General features: G+C 44.1%; 1 protein-coding gene across 4 annotated transcripts in view; it reads right to left on the reverse strand.

Annotated features, from left to right (window-relative positions):
- The window catches only part of SPHKAP (SPHK1 interactor, AKAP domain containing), a 133,322-nt gene that overhangs the window by 10,658 nt on the left and 100,525 nt on the right, over positions 1–22,139 (reverse strand). For 3 of the 4 annotated variants that reach the window (XM_019491809.2, XM_019491811.2, XM_019491807.2), the window contains exons 4-7: positions 17,767–17,826; positions 13,357–13,491; positions 6,504–6,759; positions 2,403–6,219 (exon numbers count right to left, since the gene is read on the reverse strand). In XM_019491809.2, coding sequence (XP_019347354.1) covers positions 2,403–6,219; positions 6,504–6,759; positions 13,357–13,491; positions 17,767–17,826 — 4,268 coding nt within the window. The remainder of the gene's footprint in view (positions 1–2,402; positions 6,220–6,503; positions 6,760–13,356; positions 13,492–17,766; positions 17,827–22,139) is intronic. The other variant, XM_019491808.2, reaches the window with a different exon arrangement.

Consider the following 22,139-nt stretch of genomic DNA (forward strand, 5'->3'; position numbering starts at 1 on the left):
CCTTATACAGAGGGTGAAAGATCACTCAAAAGTTTCATTACGCTGGAAGGGATTAATTTTGTTTGGGACAGAACGAAACACCATTACTGACATCTGCTCCTGCCTTGCTACCTCACTTAGGACAGCTTCTGAGAAGTTCCTGTGCCAATGCTGGAGATGAAGCTGAGAGTCAGGAAGTGCAGGGGACTGCAGAGAAAAAAACCTACCTCATTTGCTTGGTTCACCAAGCAGGTTCACACTTATGGGCACCCATACACATGCCTGATGCCTTCTCTGACACATGCTAATTACAATATGCCAGAGCAGACCTGATTAATCTAAAAAGCGCTCTAATTAGAATGCTCCAGCAGCCTTGGCATTTCATGTATTCAGCATCCCATACCGCAAAATGGTGATGGGGGGCGTTTTAAGTAAAGCTTGTTGAATGACCTTTCGTTAAAGCACCCCTGCCACCATTTTGAAGTGTGAGACGCTGAATACACAAGACATTGCAGGCATTTAAATTAGAGCTCCTAAGACCTGCTCTAGTTAACACCCCCTTCCCATCCCGAGCACATGTAAAGATGCCTGATGGTGTGTAGACATAAAACTCTTTTGACCACCTCTGCCTATACCCAGTCATCCTAAAACAGCATTCAGCCTGCTGAACAGGGGGAGAGGACACGGTAGTAACACATATCCTTTATTACCATGTCAGCCGCATCTAATATTTAGCTCTGATTTTCCTACTGATGAGTGTCTTTTCTAGTTAAGCAACTGGAAACCACAACACAAAAGTTTCATACTAACAGATAATTCTTTCCTCATTGATCCTACAGCATTGCTGCATGTGGAAACCCCTTTGAAATTGCAGGGAGTTCTGGGTGTGTGGAGAGTGACAGGATCAGGTGCCATGTGTTACCTGCAAACTCCCTTTACAGCTACTCAGACATGCTACATTTCCCCCCACACCGAATATTTTTCTTCACCTGTTGCATGAACTAAAAAAACATGAAATGACTCTTTTAGGAAGAGTTACCTTAGGTATTGAGAGCTAGTGAAATGATACCACTTTTCTTCTCGGGCTTTTAAACAAGTAGACTTGAATGAATGTTTCACTTTGCTGTTTTTCCAAAGCCTGCAACAGTTTGTATTTCTTGAGAACATGGAAGTGCCTGCTCAGTGCTGTGCATGGCAGATCTGTATATCAATCTAGGGGTATATCTACTCCACGAGCACCCTTTCTGTGAATTTCATATAAGCACACTGACAACTGTTCACTAAAGACACTAAGAAAACACTGCATATTTGTCTGAGAGCAGAGGAAAAAGCCATTATCCAAAAGTTTCCTAAGTTACCGAGAGGCAGAAAGCCATGATTCCAGCCAGATTAGTTTCTTAATGAATCCTATTACCAGCTGACTGTGCTTGAAGCAAGAGTCACTGTTAGTAGGAGTCAGCAGGATATAGCAGAGGCAGTATGCTAATTATCCACATAACAGGGGTATGTACATGCTTTTCCACTTCAATATAGAGCCCTGCCTAGGAGCCAAAACACAGCCTTTTATTTGTGGGGGGAAAGAAAGTATTTAATCCAGTAGTTTCTACCATTAGCAATGATAACCTAAGATACTATGATGCTTCCATATGCAGTGACTAGCATTTCAGCTAGTCAAGAAGTTAGGTTGCAGAAGAAACCTGGCTAAAATAGATAATACTTAGAGGGAGAGTGAGTGACCACTGCTATAAACATCGCCCCATAATGCAGCAGGACTTTTTTTCTAAATGGAGAAAGTGGCAGATGTAGGGTTCTAAAGAGAGTGCAGTTGCACTAGGATGGGGTGTGCTAAAACATGGATGTGTATAGACATTTAACTACTAGGTATTGCTCATGCTAGAGGAAAAATCATACCATTCTAAAGCAAACAATGTTAGCACTGTGCTGTAGGTTTTCATTTGTTTGTTTCTTTAGGATGTTGTAATAAGACTTTATCCTGAATAGATTAATGCATAGTTAATTTATGGAATTCACTGCCACAGGAGCTGGTGGAGACAGACAGCATAGCCAGGTTCAAAAAGGGACTCAATAAATTCATGGATGATAGACCTATTAATGGCTATTGAACAGTACAGTTGGAGACGTTTCCTCTGACATTTCTAAACCAATAATGGTGGATGCCAGGGATAGATTATTCTAGAGATATCCAGTGCAATGGTCTCCCTGCATAGATCCACTTCTGCCTCTGTCGGAGTGAGAATACTGGGCTGGATGTACTGCTGGTCTGACCCAACATGTATGCATACCATTGGTCTGACCCAGAGGTATTCTTAAACTGGAAAAGGTAGGATTCCTCAAGTAGAAGCTGATTTTTTCTGTTAGAGATAAAAAGAAAGCAAAGCGTTAACTCATTCTCTGTCACTCACCTGCTATTTATTAAGCAGCTTGAAACCATGTGCTTCCCAGAAGATGCTTCTGGAGGCTTTTCTTTGTTGGCATGTTCTTTAGCTTTTCCACAGGGGATGCTACTAGCAGTTAATGGCTCTGGGTCTTTATCCAGGTCTTCTCTTTGATCAGTTTCTATCTGAATCAAAGGGACATCCCTTGGGCAAGGAAAGGAGCTCGTGTGGCTTAAAGCAGGGGATCCAGGGTTTGTAATATGTTCTTTTTTCCCATCTAAATGTATTCTGTCCCTTGGTGGTTTTGAGTGACCTTGTGTCACACTTGGGAGATGCCTGTTTTCTGTGACATGTTCTCTGCTTGTATGGTCAAATGAATCTTGATGGACAGCAATTAAAGTTTTCCCACTTTCGACAATATTTGCAGCCAGTCTATTTGCATACTGTTCTACATGCGGTGGGGAATCACTGGAAAACTGATCAGGATCTGTAACCTCTGCTTCATCCACTATAATTTTGTTCTTACGCATTAGTGATTCAATTGAGCTTGCCCACGTCTCATGAATTAACATGTCAGTTATCTGATCAGTCCTACATCTTTGGTATAGGCATGAATCTGACTTGCAGAGACCTGAAGAAGATGCAGTACTGACTTGTATGCTTAAGGAATCCAAGTTACTGCTGTGGGCAAAGCTATCTAAAGAGTTTGCCTTGACTGGGGCATTCACTGTTAGCCTGGACCCTGATGATCTGCTGTCTGGCACAGAAGATTGTCTAAAACAAAATGGTGTTCGCAGAGGAGGTGGTAGCAAACTGCTATTCCAGTCCCTTGAACTTCTGGTGGAAGATAAATTATCTTTATTTTCCTTTTCAAGTTCTCTTAGCATGTACCTATAAAATTCTTCCGTTATGCTTTCTGTGCTAGACTGCTTGGATGGGCAACTGGGCCTTACATTGAGGTGGCCGTTTTTCCTGGCTACCTGTTGCAAGGCAGAAGTTAAGATGTTGTTTGCATTTTTCCCTGCATAGTAGTCCAGTAACAAATCAAACCCTCTTCCTTCATTTTCCATCTGATTTACCATAAATCTTGAAAATTCATCTGTAATGCTTTCACAGCTAGACTGCTTGGAGACAGAGCTGGTCTGACTCACTGGCTGGCCTAGAGTATTCATTGGGCCCAGCATATTCAAAAAGCTCTTGGAGTCTGAATCCTCCTCTGGTATGCTCTCACAGCTTGAGGCCTTAGCTCTGCTCCACCTTTCACAGTGAAGTCTGTTCCTGGGATGATTTGGACCCTGCCAGACATTATCAACCATGGACAATTCAGTTAAATTCATAATTTTAGCGGCCACTTCATTTGCAAAGATATTGACAGAATCTGGGGTATCTTCAAGGTTTATAGATTCATCCACTACCCTGTTCATCAGTCTTTCCTTTAGCTCAGGGTGCTCATCTGTTTTTCTTTTGATCTCACTAAGCCTAGGTGGCCTGTGCTTCCTAACAACTGAGCCATTAGGTTGAGTATCCTTCTTTCTTTTTATGGTTCTGCATGATAAACTTTGGGTCACCAGATACTCATTTCCTCTTTTCCATGCACAGAACCAGGGTTGCTTGCCATTTGAATTTTCAAGGCAAATGGCAGCTATTTCTGTTGCCATGGAGACCACTGTTTCTGCCAATTCTTCTGCAAAATCTGTTATGCAGTATTTATCCCTTGACTGTTTTACCTGTAGCATGGGCTGAGAAGGAAGCAAGATCTGGTTACCTAATAAAGACACATTAACTTGGACTTCATTGTTTAGCACATTGTCATACTTAACTTTATCTTGACTTTCTCTGTTCACAATGGCATCGGAAAATAGCTGTTCTTGAACACCGTGTCTGCATTCATTGGCTCTAAGCGTGTTATCTCTATCTGAAAAAGATCTGAGATCTTTTTTCTTTTGGTTGTTACTCGGATTTGGGGATTTGTAGCAATCTCTTGTAGTTCTTTTCAGATATCTTTTTTTGGGGGATGTTCTTGCAACCAGTGAATTTTGCCCACGGATTCTACCTGGCAGGTCTGACTGTAGTGTGGCACTTTTCATGCTATTTGGCACTATTTCACTTTCACTCTCACTAACTGTCTTTGTATTTGGTATGTTACTATCGTCTCTGCCAGCAGTAGCACTGTAAGGGGTACTAAGTGGGTTGTGGTTAGAGTGATCTGGAGCGTTCTGTGATGCTTGATTAGCTGTTGTCTGTTGGCTTTTTGTTTCTGTATCTTTTTCTCTACTTGAATCCTCAGAAAAGAGAAGTGAACACTCATCAACCTGTGCAATATCGCTCATCTTCTTGCATGTGAAATATATCACATTAAAAAGCAGTTCATTTGCAGTGTCCATAAAAATGTCATATGCATTTGATTTACTATCTGGTCTAGGGTGTAGCTGCCTCTTCTTTTTAACTTCCTCAACAGAATGCCTCAGAATGATGTTGGATAAGTTTTGTGCAAGCTCATCACTCATCATTTCATCCACATGTGAAATCTGTGGGCTTGTGGCAGTTTTAATAATTCTCCCATTGATGGATTCCATAAAGTCTCCTATATTTTTGTATGTATTGGGCTTTGTTAAAATTATGGATGCCTCTTTGAGGAGTGCCTCTGCAATGCTATCATTCAGCTTCTCCATGCTGCTTCCTATGGCTATGCTACAATGGAGTGTAATAGCTGCAGAGGCCTCAGCTGCAGACAAGAGTCCACTTGAAGTTACAGGGTACTTATCTTCCTTTGTTTCACTTAAACCACAGACTGCTACAGCACTTGCTACTTGAGTCATGCCGCAGAGAGCAGATGGAAATGAATATTCCAGATCTGCACAGCCATCAAGCCCTTGTGAAGATTTTGTCTGCAGCTCTTCATTATCAACTATTTCGCTCTGAGAATCTGTGCTTTCTTGTTCTCTTTTGAATCTCTCTGTAGCCTTGGGGCTTGAAATGGTTCCAATCACTGTAGCTGCACAAGCTAAAGCCACTTCCAGTGCACCCTGGCTGTTCCCATTTGAACTGTCCTCCTCCAAGTAATCTGAGGCTTCAGAATTTTCTGATTCAGACCAATGGCATAGATTTGGAAAACCAGAACCAGGCCATTCTGATGTATTTTCATAACTGTCTGGACTTTGTACAATGACGATTTTTGGAAGTTCATTCCATGATCGGGATGTTGTTACATCTTCATTTGTACAAGTGGCTGAATTTAAGGAATTTCCAATGGAGATGCTAACAGCAGCCTCCTCCATAAAAGTGGGTTGAGATTGGGACAATCTAATAAATGCATCTTGTAAAACAGATTCTGCTAAATTTGTAGCATACTGTCCTGTAGTTGCTTGTTCATTTGGCAAGGCAGAGTGAGGTTGCCTTTCACATGTAATGTCCTCTGCATTTACTTTACTGTTTTGTTTTGATACTGTGTCATGCAGAGAAGTCAGTTCCTCCTTGGCCATAATGGTTAGAGATGCATCTTCAGAGGTGCACACTGGGCAAGTATTTTCAGCCTCACCTGTTAAGGAATCTTCTAGGCTCTTAGTACTGTGGGAGGAGCTAGCTCTTCCAGCTAAATCATTCTTCCAGTGTAGTTCCTGGATTAATTTATCCCCACTTGGTAAAAGGTGGTCTTCAGCTACAACATTCACTGCTGCTTCTGAATTCCCTGAGGTTTTAGCAGAAGCCACATTTTCTGTATTAACACAATTCTTATCGAGAGTAAATGGCAATCTGGCCTTCCTATAATGAAGATTCTCAAGTCCTTTTCCTTTATGCTTCCTGGGATCTGACACAAGTTCTGTGACATTTAGTTTTTCATGGCCTAGGGAAAAAAAACCCAATAATTAGTTTTTAGACAACCAGCTGTCACTTTCTAAAATGCAGTTGCACTAGAGTGATTTGGACTGCATGACTGCTCTACCCTTATCTCTTGAGTAATGATTTTAAAAAATGTAAATTATTTTTATTTTTTTGATAATCCTTCTTCTAAACTACAATTACATGGATGCATGAAAATAACTGCAGGTGCAATTTATGTGAGCATTACCTTGAGGTTTTTTGCAGTATGGACAGTAACAGAATGGTGGAAAATTGCATTGCATTTACCATTTTTATATTCATCAGTCTCATTCTCATCTTCAAGGTGCTCTGATGCTGTGAGGAAATCTTCTTCGATTGAAGATACTGAACAGTTTGTATCGTCCTCAGGCTTTAAGACACTGGCTTCTATCTGTAGCTGCCTCTCCTGCACAAGTTCCAGTCCAATCAGAAACTTGTTTATTTCAAAGATGATGCAGCTTGTGCTGTTTTTTCTGTCCCCTCTTGCACACTGAACCAAGCAGACATCTGTCAGCCAAGAACACTAGAGGGGAAAATAATCTCCAAGAGTTAGTTAGTTAAATAAATGAGGTCCTGTTTTTACCCCTTACTTCCCCCGCAATAAATCTCTCAGGAATAGTCAGCTGTAAAGAAGCTTGTGACATGGTTTGAAATGACATTTTCAGTTACAAACATGCTGTATCATGATTTAACAGGTGTAAGCACTTTATCACATGCGTATTTTACCCCCTCAATCAGCTTCTTGTCCTTTATTTGACGTATTGCTTCGTCTACTTTTGCCCGTGATGGAGTTTGCCACTCTCTGCAGTAGGTACATGCACTGCTGTATATTGCTTAAATCTTTAGGGAATAGTTTAAGGCAGTCTTAGTTCCTCCTTATGACTATTTCTGCAGATTACAAGGCAGCTGAGTTAGATGACCTATTAAAAGCTTGTATTTTAATACTATAAACTGGCTTGGATTTTGATTTTGTTTCCTGGCCTTGTGTCAGTATTTTTTAATGTTTATATTACAGTTGTAGCCAGAGGCTCCAGTGGACATCAAGGCCCCACTATGCTAGGTTTTGCACATCTGCACAGTAAGAGACAATGGCAACCCTAAGTAGCTGTTGCTGAATTTTAGTGTAATGTACAGAGTCTATGTACAGACTTTCAGTTTCTACCAGGAGAATTACTATTCTCCTGGTAGAAACCAAGTGTGCGGACATTCAGGCTTTTTATCTCAATAGCAAATCTGGCTGCTCCAGGAGAAAAATAACTCAGCCACAACCAGGGTGAAATCACTCTCGGGAGAGGTTCTCCTGGAAGACTGAATGTCTGCATGCTTTCCCCTGCCTTTCTCAGTTACTCTGATCAGGCAGATCAGCCTGGGCCCAAGTACTGTCAGGGACTCCGAGCAGGCAGGCCACCCTGACCCAAGTACCTCAGCAGGCACATCTACAGTAAGCCTCAGTTAAAGAAATCTGCCCCAGTTTAGGAGCAGCGACCATCTTGATTGGCTGATGGGAGTGCTGCCTATCCATTTAACACCAGCTGGGGCCTTGGGTTTGCAGGCCAGTAAACAGTTCTGCTATGGCAAGCCTCCTTGTTCCTGTATTCTGGTTCCTGACTCTGGTTTTGGACTTATTTCTGGATTTTGGCTTTGGATGTTCCCGCAGATCTCTTTCTGGCTCCTGATCCCAGCTTGGCTCTGTTTTCAGATTTTACCTTGTGGATTACCCTTTGGATTGGTACTTGCAATCTGACCCCCAGATCCTGACCCTGGACTGTTGCAGACCCTCTGTTTTTTGTAATATGGCTCCTGCTCTCTGAGTCAACTCTAGGCCCCTGCTTTCCCTGAGTGGCCTGACCATTACGCCAGACCACCTACACCCTGGTCCCTTACACATTTAACCCCGGAGACCAGGAGGAGTGGAGTCAGGAGAAAGGCTGTCTGCCTTTCCAAGACTTGGGTCACACTAGTTTTGAGAAGGTATAGGACGCAGCTGCTCCCTGCTCCCATAAACTGGGAGGTGACAGGAGCAGCAGCCTTCATTCCCTGTCTCTTTTCCTGGGCAGTCCCTGGTTTGGGGGAAAGGCAAGGGACTTTGCTGACTTCTGCCAGCTTCCCCTTGCTGCCCCATCATGCAGCTGAGCGGCAGGGCAGTGACTTAAAAGCCAGTGGCCAGGAGCACCGTGGGCCTTTAAACTGCCACCCCACAGTTCAGGTGGTCTGCAGTTGGCAATTGCCACTTGACAGCCTGCCCCTTCCCAGGAAGGGGAGAGGACAGGCTGTCAATTAATAGCTCCCCAAAGTGCCCAGGGAGTGCGTCAGTAGCCCTCTAGTGCAGTGGTTCTCAATCTTTTTTGTACCAGGACCCATTTGTAAACTTTAATGGTCAGTCCTGACCCCTGACCCAGTAAATAGTTTAAATAGAAAACAGCCCCCTGGCCCTGGCAGCGCCCCTCACTCCCAACCCATAGCCCTTCACCCTTGCTAGTACCTGTCACTCGCAACCCAATGCCCACCAACCCCAGGCCCCAGCACCCCAAAGTGTGGGGCTGGGGGTAGGTGTGTGGGGAGGAGGAGTGTGGGGCATGGCGAGGGATGTGCTCCCCCAGATTTGTGCACTCATAGCGGACGCAGGGCTGCAGTCTGGCTGAACCAACCTCTGTGGCCCAGTGGGCAGGATTCAGCGCAGGAGGGTGTAGCAGGGCAGCAAGACCCATTGCTGCTGTGACCCCCATGCAAGCCAAGCCACCAGCAGCGCAAGGAAGGTGGTTGTGGGGGGCAAGGAGTAATGGATGGTGGGGAAGGGGGCTGCACTGTCTTCATCTTTTCCTGCTGCTAGCTGCTAGCCTCTTGTGCGCCATGCCACTGCTCTACCTGGCTGCCATGACCTGGCCACCACTCCCCTCAGGCCCTGGCTCTACCCCGGAGAAGAGGTGGGGTGGCAGGTAGTGTCTCCTGTGCCCCCCCGCACCTCTGATATGTCATTTATTCCCCCACCTTGTCCCTGTCCCATAGCCTTACTTGCAGGGACCTGCAGGAGCTGCTCTTCATGCCGCCTGGCTGCCACGTTCATGTGTGCATGTGCACACGCACATGGCACCCCCTACCTGATCACCCTCCTTTACTCCCCACAGCCCCAAGCAGCCCACTGCAGGCTGCAACTCTGCCAACCTGCAAGGTGAAACCCATGTTTTCTCATGCTTTTTTTCCTTTAAAAAAGAATCCATTTTAAAAGTTTGTTCACAGCCCTTTCATACATTCTGGTGACAGGTTGAGAAATGCTGCTCTAGTGCCCCCTGGCTTGCCTGTGAAGCTCTCCAGCCAGGAGGCTGGAGGAACATCTGTTCAGTTTGTCTCCTGGGCTATTTTTCTACTGGAAGAAATTTCTTCCATTGAAAATGAATGTCTGTAAGCAGCCAGAGTACTATGAAAATATAAAATAATGAAGTAATGTGAAACTGTGAATGAGTTTATATTTTGTGGTACTATGAATTTAAACAGAAAGTAAAATTTTACTTTCATGGGGTTCTTTAATGGACATTTTTTTTGGCTAATTATGTAGGAGCTTTTTAATATAAAACCTAGAATTAACATGTTTTCATGAAATTTAACCAAGAACAGTCAATAAAGAAACAAGTATATGCTGAGATTAAAACATTTCCCTGAAGATGATCTAGTCCATGATGTATAGTGCTGTTTTAGAGTATAGAGCAGGGTTGGCAAAATACTACCTGCAGGTTGAATCCAGCCTGCCAAGGGGTTCCATCCAGACCATAGTGGGTTCCCTTGGCCCTGCCTAGCCCAGGCATGGGGGCAGCATGGGGTGTGGTGCCTGTGCCTGGTCCTGCTATCCCCAGGTGTGAAGCAGGGCAGAATCAGCCCAGCAGCCGGACTCAGCTTCCTGACAGCCCCCACGGTCGTGTCTCACCCTGCCCAGTTACTGCAGTCAGTTTGTCCCATGCCCACTGCTGGGAGCACCAGATAAAGCAGGTGGGATCTCCATGGAGACAGGCCCAGGGCCTCTGCAGGCAGACTGTGCTCAGCTGCGCACATGGGATGGGGCTGCAGGTGGGCAGGGAGTGGCATGCAGGAGCAGGATGGGTGGGTGGGGCCGGGGCGGTGACATTGTGGGGCTGGGGCCCGGGGCAGAACCACGATATGCTCCCCATACATCCCTGCCTGTGGAACCAGCGTCTGTTGCAGGGACATGCAGGGAGCAGACTGTGGCTCTGCCCTGGGCCCCAGCCCTGAGCTGTCACTGTCCCTCAATCTTGGCCCTGGCCCTGGCTGTTCCTGGGTCAGCATCCCCTTGCCCCCGTTGACTCCTGGGTCAGCACCTCCCCCGCTGGATCACCAAAACTCCTTAAGTGGCCCTCCAGTCTAAATAATTGCCCACCCTGGTATGGCGATTAGAAAGTGAAACTGACTAGAAACCGAAGTGAAACTAAAGCATCTAGGTGCATGTGTAGATTTAATATATGTGAAAGGACCGATCAGTGAAGAATGAAATCCACTTATGAGGCAGTCCAACCTACATGTTTTTAAGTGCCAGTACCACCTCACCTAACCTTGATGTGGAAAACGTACTTCTTGAATGAGATCTCTAAGTCGGTCTACATTTTTGCTCTAGCTTTGGCCTCTCCAACAGCCTTGGCAGCAAGGGTGCCAACTGTTTTATGATGTGGATGCTTTATTATTGGTGTTCTGAAAACTGGATCAAGATCAGCAAGCTCACTTCACATAGGCTACCAAGTAGCCCTGGGCTTTTTTGGAGTCCCTACCTCTCATTGCAGGTCTGCCCTTAGCTGCAAAACCAAATCCTTTGTTGTTTAAAATATGCTGGACTTTATGTTTTAAATGAGGCCATAAGAACATAAAAATTGCCATTTATTGGGTCAGACCACAGATCCATCTTCCTCAGTACATTTCTTAGTGGGCATTGACCCACAGTCCCTTAAGCAACAAATAGGCCTGTGTCACACAGCCAATAAGTATAAAAAAAAAGTACAATCTAATCACCCAATTTTTCTCTTAAAAGTTCATCAGTACAACATAAAATACAATGGTCTCTGTAGTACAGAGACTACAGGGCCAGTGTCTTGATCATTTATGTGCATGCACTTTTCATTGGTATGTTGTAGCTGGACTTGCTTTTTGTAGCTCAGTGAAAGAAGAGATCTGTGGCCTAATTTTAATCTTAATTTATGTAAGTTTTACTTCAAGATAACTCCATGGACTTTATGAAGTATTCTTGATTTACATCTGGAAGAAAAATATTAAAATCAGGCCCAATATGTTGAGTTAACATGAAACTTTTCTTGGCACAGCCAGGAACTATAATGAGGAAAAGGGTAGAGCAAAAAGACATTGTTTCACCACAATAAGTGGTTAGAGTTCCAAGGTGCTTGTATGTGTGATGGGGGTTTAATCCCCAGAGGTTTATTTTATGCCCTGTAAATTGAAACAGTGGGTTTTTAATTGAAACTCACCATTTCAATTTTTTTCAAGAGGGCAGCTGGGTGTGCTAGAGGCTGGAGAAAGTGGTGGGGATGGTGCCTGGGGCGCTGGAAGCCCACCAAACCCAAGCTACCCTGAGCCCGCCAGTGCTTCCAGTGCCCCGCACACCATCCCTACCACCTTCTCTGGCTGCCAGCACACCCATTGCCCTCCTGCTGCTTCCCTGCACTGCCCCAGGGGCAAGCCAGCCTGTTTTCAGGTGCTCCCAGGCAACGGAAGGTGGCAGGGGCAGTGCAAGGAGTGCTAGACGCCCCAGTGGGCTCAGGGAAGAGTTGGATCCGGCTGGGTGCTGCCTCTGAGTTGGGGCATTGCCAGTCCGCTAGCAGCCCACCAGGGCAACCCTGGGGAGCGCTGCCACTGTGCAAGGAAGGACTGGTGCCCCCCACAGCTCAGGGGCTGCTTGGCCTGCTGGCAGCTCACCCCCTGGCTGTGGGGGATCGAGCAGACTCTGCGAGGAAAAAAAAAAAAGGATCAGGCCCCTCACTGCTTCTGATTTCAGTCAGATTCCTGCTGAAGGCAAAAGTGGTGAGGGGCCTGACTTTTTTTTTTTTTTAACAGAGCCTGCCCACCTCTCCCATGGCCTGGGGGCGAGCTGACAGCTGCATCATTGCATTTTGCAATTTTGCAAACTAAACTACATCCAAATGTAGTTTAGTTTGCAATGATGCAAAGTCATTTAAAACTGCCAAAACTGGCACACGTGTAATGCATGATGTCATTAAGCCACACAAATTACATTTCCATCACGTATACATCGTGATGACCCTCACATGTACAAGCATCCCCAAGGGATACATTTAAAAATGGTTATAGGTCCAGTTTCCTCCTTTCTTTATGGGGTACTGAAAATTAGGAAATTCTTGGTATACAGAGCATTGCTGAGCAGAATGCTCCACGATTATCAGAACAAAGGGCCAACCATGCTAGCTCTTTATTCTTGTGACTCAGAAAAACTAACCACAAGGTGGCTGAACCTGGAAACAGCACTTAGGCTATTAAGTCTAGGACTTTTCCATTCTTTTGCTGGGGGTGCTCATGAATGTCTGAATTCCAGACAGAATTCAGTCTAAGGGATGTTAAAGGCCTATTATGAGGTCTTTTCAGTGTTGCGCTGTAAGAAAACCTGGACTGGGGAAGGAACCAGGGAGCACAGTGGAAGATGGTGGGAGAAGGAAGACTTTACTTAAAAGGAAATCTGTAGAACCAATTTGTTTCACCAGGTATAAAGCATTACATCTCTTTTTCCTGCTGCCTCCAAATGGCCCACTGACCCCTGAGCAAGTTATACCACCACTGCCTGCCTTCTCAAAGGACACACAGTTAATGTAGCTTAAAGTAGTATTAATGGCTGCATAGATACCCATGGAATTTAGAGAGCTGGCACGTTGATCCCTTACTCCTCACTGCCTGTGTCCTGGATTTGGGCTACTAGTTAAATAATTGTACAGATTTTAAACAACCAGACTTATTCACCTGATGTGTGTATACCTGTGCGGTTCTCAAGCTGACATTTAGCTATGTACTGTCAGCTTGTTTTTTTCCCCCCTCCAAATTTTGGATGCTATCCCCAATGACTGCGATAGGCTCCTAAAGATTAATTTACAATTCCTACCTGGGGAACTTCAAAATCAGTCCGAAGGTTTCCTGAAGTTAATCCGCTCAGCAGGATTATTTCATTTTCTTTAGGTGGTTGTACATTCATAGAGCTGATAAGTTTTGGGAGATTTGGAGAGACACTGATCAATCTCTGCGGTATGAAAAATAGGTTTGAGGCAATGCCATTCCATTCAAGTCAGTCATGCTGTCAAACTCATGAGCATTAAGGTCAGTTTGTAGGCACTCCTTTAAAAAAGCATTCTAAAGTAAAGTTAATACTCAGAATAAAGAATAAGTATAGTGCTGAACATAAAAATCCTCTATTTATGTACCAAACAATTACAGCAGGGCAGTGCAATTCATGCAGTGCCCTACAAGGGCAATCTGGACACAATCACTTTGAGATCACAAAGTAGTTCAGTTTCCATATGCATCAATATCCTTGGCCTTTCTACTAAGAGACCAAGAACACTGTATGGAGTGGGGGAGCAGTAGGGGCCAATTTTTTGGCACTCCTGCCAGAAATCAGCCTGGCACCCTTCCTGAGCTCCTGTCTTATTTGCCACTGTACTGTCTGTCCCCACCCCAAGCTGCTACATGCCACAAACAGAGGTTGCCTGTGCCACTGGTGGTACTTATGCTGCAGGTTGTCCCCCACACTGTACAGCGTTAGTCTATACAGCAGAAAAAGATTCACTAATTCTGTATGGGCCAAATCTTGCAGTTTTTACCTAGCCCTATGATTAGCAAGAAACTAGTTTTACTTGAACGAGACCCTGATTTTTGTCCTGTCAGATTAATCTGGCATTATGCTTTTGGCATAATTATAATAATGCATTTAATACACAGATGGAATAACCATGTCTTAGATTTAAGATGCTCTGCAGGCTACATTGATAGGTTACTGTTTGGGAAGTGAAAAAAGACCATCTTTCTCTGGCATGTGTTTTACAAGACATGCAATACATCTGACCAAATGTAGGACTAATGATGATGATGATGATACTTTGTAGTGCTGTTGTATCCTGGGCACTGTCCCAGACCAGGACCACAATTTGCTGTTGTTCATCATACAAACACTGAACAAGACCCACCCAAAATGATTACATAACACCTTCCTGCCATGCTTTATGAATAATATGGTATTAAGAATCACCAAACCTCTATGAGGCAGGTTGTCACTGCATTGTCAGAATTATTGTTGCTGCATTATACAGAAAGGCACATGATGAGTCAACTTGCAGGATCATGAGTGTAATCCAGACCTCAGCATCCAATCCTATGCTTTACCTTTCCAAAATGATAATGCTTATACTGCTATTTTTCCTTAGAGTAATTTAAATTAGATATAATAAAACTTTTGGGCTTGGCAAATCCAATTCAATTTTAGAGAACAATCCACATTTCAGTAGCTTGATCTTTGGATATGACTTAAGTATTTATATTTGACATAACTTAAATTCAGTGCTTCAATTCATTCTGACATTTTAGTCTAGCAGAAAAAAAATTCTCCTTTTCTTTTTTCAAATTATAACCTTTCTGTTATACACATTTCTTTAGGTAACTATATTTTCTCCTACTTAAGTTTCTACATTTATCAGCTTGCTTGGGTTGGAAAATAAGACATTTTGAATTTTTCTCACTCTCTCTATTTCCCTATTTGAAATGAAAAGGAAAAACATAGGAAGAAAGTTCTTTAAATTCATAACTAAGAACTGGAGGTAGGGAGAGTAGGGCACCAGCCCTGGATTCTGACTATGAGAGGGAGTCAGAATCATGCCCCCAGATGGTTTTGCCATGGCAAGGGCAACCCTTTTCTGCCCCTGCCCAGCTTTAGGAACTGGGAAGAGCAGCACCACACTAAATAGTGTTACTTGGCAGTGCGGGGGGTAAGGAGAGGCACTAGTGGAGTGAGCAGAATGGTGCTCCTGACCCACAGAGAGCCTTTGTCACAGCAGATGCATCCCAATATGTACATACTGGGACATGTTGGGGAAGAAGGGAGCAAAAGGGGCACCAAGGTTGGCTCCCAGTGAGCCTGGACATAGAGCTGCTGCAACTACAGCGGAACTGATGCACCAGCAGCGGTGACCATACTAGGCTGGAAACATTCTTTCCTTCCCTTTACCCATGTCCTATTCCCTCTACAGTGGTCAGCATACCCCTGAATCCCCCGACCCTGCCTTGGGTGCCAGTGAGCTCACTATGCCTCTGTAGTAGTATATTTACAAACCACTGTTGCATTTACCTATATTATAAATTATGCATAGAAATTTAGATGGATGAGCTTCTCTTCTAAAGGCTGACAGAAAATGTAGACTTCCATTTTAGTATTATATGTTTTTAAATGTACGCTACCAATAGAGGAAAAAGAAATCTTCTCTGTTTATACCTCTCAAGCACTCTGTTTATATACTGGAAACCAGATTTCTAAAAGGCCAAAGACTGCAAAACGCCTACACACACAGGGACTCTAAGGCTACAGTATCTGTTGTGCTGTATGGGATATTCCATGAAGTGACCATGCAGAGGAATTATGGGGAGCAGTGTGCCACTATACAGAAGGTGCTTAAGGCAATGTAAGCGCTGGGACCAGTGAATGGACTACATGGAGAAAACCCATCCATTTGTGGAGTGTTTCCAAAGCTATGTTTTGCTTGTGGGAGAGGATTCTATTCCCAGATCCTTGCAAAGAAGAGACGTATATTTAACTTGGGTTTTTCAAGAAGCAGGGGTTTCTCAATGATATCTCTTACCTGATAGCTGTTATTGGAGCAACTGTACAGTTGGGAAAGATGTTAGACTTGGGTTTTGAGCAGATGTCCAGATTTAGACTTTATTAACAATCTCTTAATCATTCATTAGTCCTCATGACCTGATACAGTGTTAGGTCTTTAACAATATGGAATAACTATAGGCTCTTTATAAACCAACAATTATTCCCCAGTCCTCATGACATAATCCAGAACTTCTGTGGATGTAGTGATGTTAAACTTCTCAATCTGGTGTGCACATTTAATCAGCTTATTCAACAGAAAAAAATAATTTGTTCTGGAAGCTGTACATATCTCTGATGTTTGCATTTTCACAGCTCCAGGATACAGAGAAGTTCTTGTAAAAGTAATTCCTGCTAATGAATCACTATCATAAGGCAATTAGGCCCCACTATCGCTCAACTAATACTACCTCAGCAAACCACTCTCCATGTTTCATAAAGGAGATCATTGCAAATAGACAGTGGACCCCTTTTGTATTCACCTGCCAAAAACTTAATTCACCTGGGTAGCTGGATGCTTGTCATATATGTCTCGATGGGATGATAGAAATGGGAGGGTAAGGGAAGGTTTAAGTTAAAAGCGTATTTGTGCTACACTCTTAAAATGTGACTTTCATAATGGTGCAACATGAGCATTTTAGCAAGGTGCAGCCATTCATTCACTGGTGAGACCTCACCTGGAGTACTGTGTCTAGTTTTGGCCCCTATACTTCAAAAATAATGTGGACAGTTTAGAAAGAATGCAGAACAAGGCAAAAAAAATATTAGGGGCCTGGGATGCAAGGCTTATTAGGAAAGTTTGAAAAAACTAGGGTTATTCAGCCTGGAGAGAGAAGACTGAGGGGGGATTTTCTAACAGTCTTCAAATACCCGAAAGGTGACTATAGAGAAGATGGAGATAAGCTTTTCTCTGTGGCTGTGGAGCAATGACCTCAAGTTGCAACATGGGAAGTTTAGGTTGGAGATTAGGAGGAACTTTCTGATTATGAGAGTTACTGGGCATTGGAACAGGCTACCTAGAGAAGTTGTGGATTCTCCATTTTTGGAAACTTTCAAAAGCATGTCAGACAGACATGGCGGGGATGGTTTTAGTCAGGGGTGATCCTGCCTTGTGCAGGGAGCTGGACTAGATGACCTTATGAGCTCCCTTCCAGATCTACTTTTCTAGGATTCCTATAAAAGACCTCAACAGTGTTGTTTTATGTACTAGAATGGTAAATTAAACAATTACACCCTATAACTACTATACCACATGCACAAGTATTTTTCTAAATAAACCCAAGGCTTAGGAGGAAGTCCACTTACAAGCCAGTCATTATGAATGTAAGATCCAATTTTATGGTAGATACTATCTGAGTTGGATGTAGGTCACAAATAGTAGATGTGGAGTCAAATCCGGATTTCAAACACTGCTGTTTGGAAGGATTCAGATCCGATGTTTTGATTCAGGCTCTATTAGAAAAGGGGTCTGTTTGTAAAATTTAGATCTATGCATAGATGCAAAACTCCTGGTGAGAATAGGGCAGGAAACAGGGGAGGATTGTGTTGAGGAATAGAGCATAGGCTATATAACTCCAGTTCTTGTGATACCTTGTGAATGATGTCGGCATGAGTGCTATACACATTAATAAGGCTTATAAATCTTCTTACCTGTTTTAACTGCTCATCACTGCAGTCATCTTTCTTTGCATCTAGATTCACAAAACAAACCTGGAATAAGAGACAGAGAAAAATGGTAGCTTCTAAAGTTGCTATAGTAGTTCTGAACCTTTTAGATTTAAGGCTCCCCTTGGAAAATGCCAGCTCTTAATTTTCACTCATTTTTTGACTACAGGGATATAATAGAGCATTTTTTTTGTTCCAAAGAACTAACCCCCCCTTCCCCCCCCCCCAGTTTAGAATGCTTTTAACACTATAGATTCCTGTTTGAAATATATGGATTTATCTTGTGATTCATGTTTGCACACCTAACTTGCTAACATTGTCTCACCATATGGCACGCTTCAAAAGATCTCAAAGTACCCTGGTGAGGATCATTACTTTCAAAATTTAGCAAGTCATTTTAGAATGCATTTAAATTTATTTTCTTCACTCAGGGCTGCACATGACATCATTTCATCAAACAAGGAGAACATAAAAGGTCAAATGGCCAACCACTCAGCAATAATGTACCGTGTATTATGAAAGGAGGGAAAAAGGAAGAGAATTAGGAGCTATTATGTTATCTATTTTGACACTTCACTTGTCTTTGTCAAATTGCTAAAGTTAGCCTGTAAACTAGAATGCAATGGATATAGAAAAAGTTATAGGAAATATTGAATGCCTCAGGCAACTGCTGTTGCTACACTGTTCCTCCACACTTCCTGCAGCATGACTCCCACAATGAAGGACTAAAATTCACATTAGTAAGATGGGGCTTCTCTGATTCACCTGGGCAAGGAGTTATTGGAAACAGAATGCTGTAGTGGCCAGTTACTCTGTCCAGCACTGCTATTAACAAAGAGATTTTCATGGAGAAGAGCTTATCAAAGGTATGCAAACAATTGTCTTTCACCCTAAAATAGCTGGCCAATCTGGTATAGCAAACTCCTTTGGTCTAAGTTAAACACTAGGCTTTAAACCTAAATGTGCGGGGAATGTTTCATACTATGAACAGTCAGAGCTACCATTTTCATAAAGAAATGCATGCTCAAATAGGCTCCTCAATGTAAATAAAATCATCAGTGCTTTGTAATTATAACCATGCTTCCCCCTCCCCTCTCTTTTTCTACTTCTAGAACTGATTTTAGTAAAGAACTAGCAGGATTCAGGCTTTCATTCACACAATCTAGTTATCATTCATCATTTGGCAAACTCTTGCAGCCGAGGATGATTATTTTATCTGTGGGTCCAAAGATGGCTGATGAGGCCTATCCGGGATAGACAGACTGTTGCATTTTAGGCACATGTTTCTGTGCAAGGTGGGTGGTTCTGGCTTTTTGATTTGGTGTTTAACACGCTGTTTTTACTGCTCCCATTTTTCCATTTCGTGTTCTTGTCGTAACATTTCAAAATACTGAGATGGCTGTAGCAAACTTTTCCTCCATTTGGGGTAGTCCTGGGTGACAGTCTCCCACGAATTCATGTTAATGTTGCATTTTTTCAAATTGGCCTTGGGGACATCCTTGAAGCACTTTCTCTGCCCTTTTTTTGAGCATACACCTTGACTAAGCTGGGAGAATAAAACTTGCTTGAGGAATCTGGAGTCAGACATCTGGGTGATATAGCAAGCCCAGTGAAGTTGATATTAGATGATCATTGCCTTGAAGCTCATGGTGTTTGCTCGGGAGAAGATGCTAGCTAGCATTGGTACATCTGTCTTCCCACTGGATTTGAAGGATCACTGCAGGCAGCATTGATGGTACTTTTCCAGTGGCTTAAGATGCATCCTGTACATTGTACATGTCTCAGCTCCATAGAGTAAGACGGGGTATTGCAACTGCTTGATAAACCATGAGCTTGGTTTCAGATCTGATGTCACAATCTTTGAACACCCATTTCTTCAGGCATCTGAAGACTGCCCTTGCACGTTTGAGACAATGTTGGATTTCTTCATCTACATCAGACTTCTGCGAGAGATGGCTTCTGAAATATGGGAATTACTCAATGTTTTCCAGAGTCTCACCATGAATATCAATTACTGGAGCTGGGAACTGCTCATTAAGAGCTTATTGATGGAGGACCTTAGTCTTCTGAACGTTAAGTGTCAGTCCCATTTTATTGTATGCCTTGGTAAAGGCAAAGACATTGTCCTGTCTGAAGGTCTGCTTCAGAGTGAGCATACACTACAGCATCATCGGCATACTAGAGCTCAATGACTGAGGTCAGCGTGGTCTTGGATCTCACACTTGTGAAGTCTAGTTATCATTATGTATATATTATACAACTAAAATCCCATGGAAGGTTATGAAAACTTCGCCAGAAGCTTTTGTTAAGTAATTCAGAGGTACTTTTAATTTTTGAAGGATAGTGGAGGGTTGGGGCAGGAGTCGGTGCTGGTCCAGCATGGAGGCATGGGCCCCTACAGAATTCCCTGGCTCCCACTGCCCTGCACTACCTTGCCAGGACCTGTGCTAACCTGTGTTTCAAGCAGAGGCATGGGTCAGCAGGGGTAGTGAGGGAGCTGGAGAATCACTGGCACCCCATGCCTCCTTACCATGATCTTTACCAGTCTGTGCCTCACGCAGAGGCATGGAGCTCCAGGGATTCACCAGCTCCCATGCTGCCTCATGCCTCTGCACTGTCATGGTGTTTGCTTGGAAGAAGATGCTAACTAACAGTGGTACATCTGTCTTCTCACTGGATTTGAAGGATCACTGCAGGCAGCATTGATGAAGAGGGCAGAGAAAGTGCTTCAAGGATGTCCTCAAAGCCAATTTGAAAAAATGCAACATTAACATGAATTCGTGGGAGACTGTCACCCAGGACTACCCCAAATGGAGGAAAAGTCTGCTACAGCGATCTCAGTATTTTGAAACGTTACGGCAAGAACAGGAAATGGAAAAATGGGAGCGGTAAAAACAGCGTGTTAAACACCAAATCAAAAACCCAGAGCCACCTACCTTGCACAAAAACATGTGCCTAAAATGCAACAGTCTGTCTATCCCAGATAGGCCTCATCAGCCATCTTTGGACCCACAGATAAAGGGCGCAAAAAGAAGTTACTGGGTAACCTGGGGCTTCTGCAAGACACGCAAGGAAATCTGGTTGTCACACCAGATGACAAGGCTAACCTATTTAACGATTTCTTTGCCTCCATTTTCCTGAGCAGAGACCAGATCAGCCCATCCGCCGGGACCCCCTCAGGCCCTGGGGGAGGTGCACCGAGGCCCAGGGTCAGTGAGGATCTAGTCAGGGAACTTCTGGAGGGACTGGACATATTTAAATCAGCTGGTCCTGATGATCTCCACCCTAGAGTGCTGAGGGAATTAGCAGAGGTCATTGCGGGACCCCTGGCATGGCTTTACGAGCACCTGTAGCGCTCTGGTGTGGTGCTAGAGGACTGGAAAAGGGCCAATGTGGTTCCCATTTTCAAAAAAGGGAGGAAGGATGACCCAGGAAACTATTGGCCAGTTAGTCTTACCTCAATCCTGGGTAAGCTTTTTGAGAGAATTATCCTGGCGCATGTCCACAAGGGGCCAGCAGGGGAGATTATGCTTAGGGGCAACCAACATGGGTTCATTAGAGGCAGGTCCTGTCAGACCAACCTGATGGCCTTCTATGACCAGGTCACAAAATCCTTAGATGCAGGGGTAGCAGTGGACGTAGGCCTTCTGGACTTCAGGAAGGCCTTCGACAGTGTTTGTCACCCCATTCTCATTAAAAAACTAGGGGACTGGCGTCGACACCTACACAGTCAAATGGGTCGCTAACTGGCTGAAGGGCTGCACCCAGAGAGTGGTGGTGAATGGGTCATTTTCGACCTGGAGGGATGTGGGCAGTGGGGTTCCACAGAGCTCGGTCCTCAGGCCCGCACTGTTCAACATCTTCATCAGCAACTTGGACGAGGGGGTTAAAAGCACCCTATTCAAATTTGCTGATGGCACTAAGATGTGGGGGGATGTGGGCACGCTAGAAGGGAGGAATAGGCTGCAATTGGACCTAGACAGGTTACAGGGGTGGGCGGATGAGAACAGGATGGGTTTCAACACTGACAAGTGCAAGGTGCTGCACCTGGGGAGGAAGAACCAGCAGCACACCTACAGGCTGGGGAACTCCCTTCTCGTCAGTGCAGAAGCAGAAAAGGATCTTGGAGTCATTATTGATGCCAAAATGAACATGGGCCAACAGTGTGGGGACGCTGTCAGGAATGCCAACCACACTTTGTCATGCATCCATAGATGCATCTCAAGCAGGTCCAAGGAGGTGATCCTCCCCCTCTATGAGTCACTGGTCAAGCCGCAGTTGGAGTACTGCATCCAGTTCTGGGCACCACACTTCAGGAAGGATGTGGCCAGCATTGAAAGGGTCCAGAGGAGGGCCAC

The sequence above is a fragment of the Alligator mississippiensis genome, chromosome 7 (assembly GCF_030867095.1).
Source record: "Alligator mississippiensis isolate rAllMis1 chromosome 7, rAllMis1, whole genome shotgun sequence".
NCBI classification, from domain to species: Eukaryota; Metazoa; Chordata; order Crocodylia; family Alligatoridae; genus Alligator; species Alligator mississippiensis.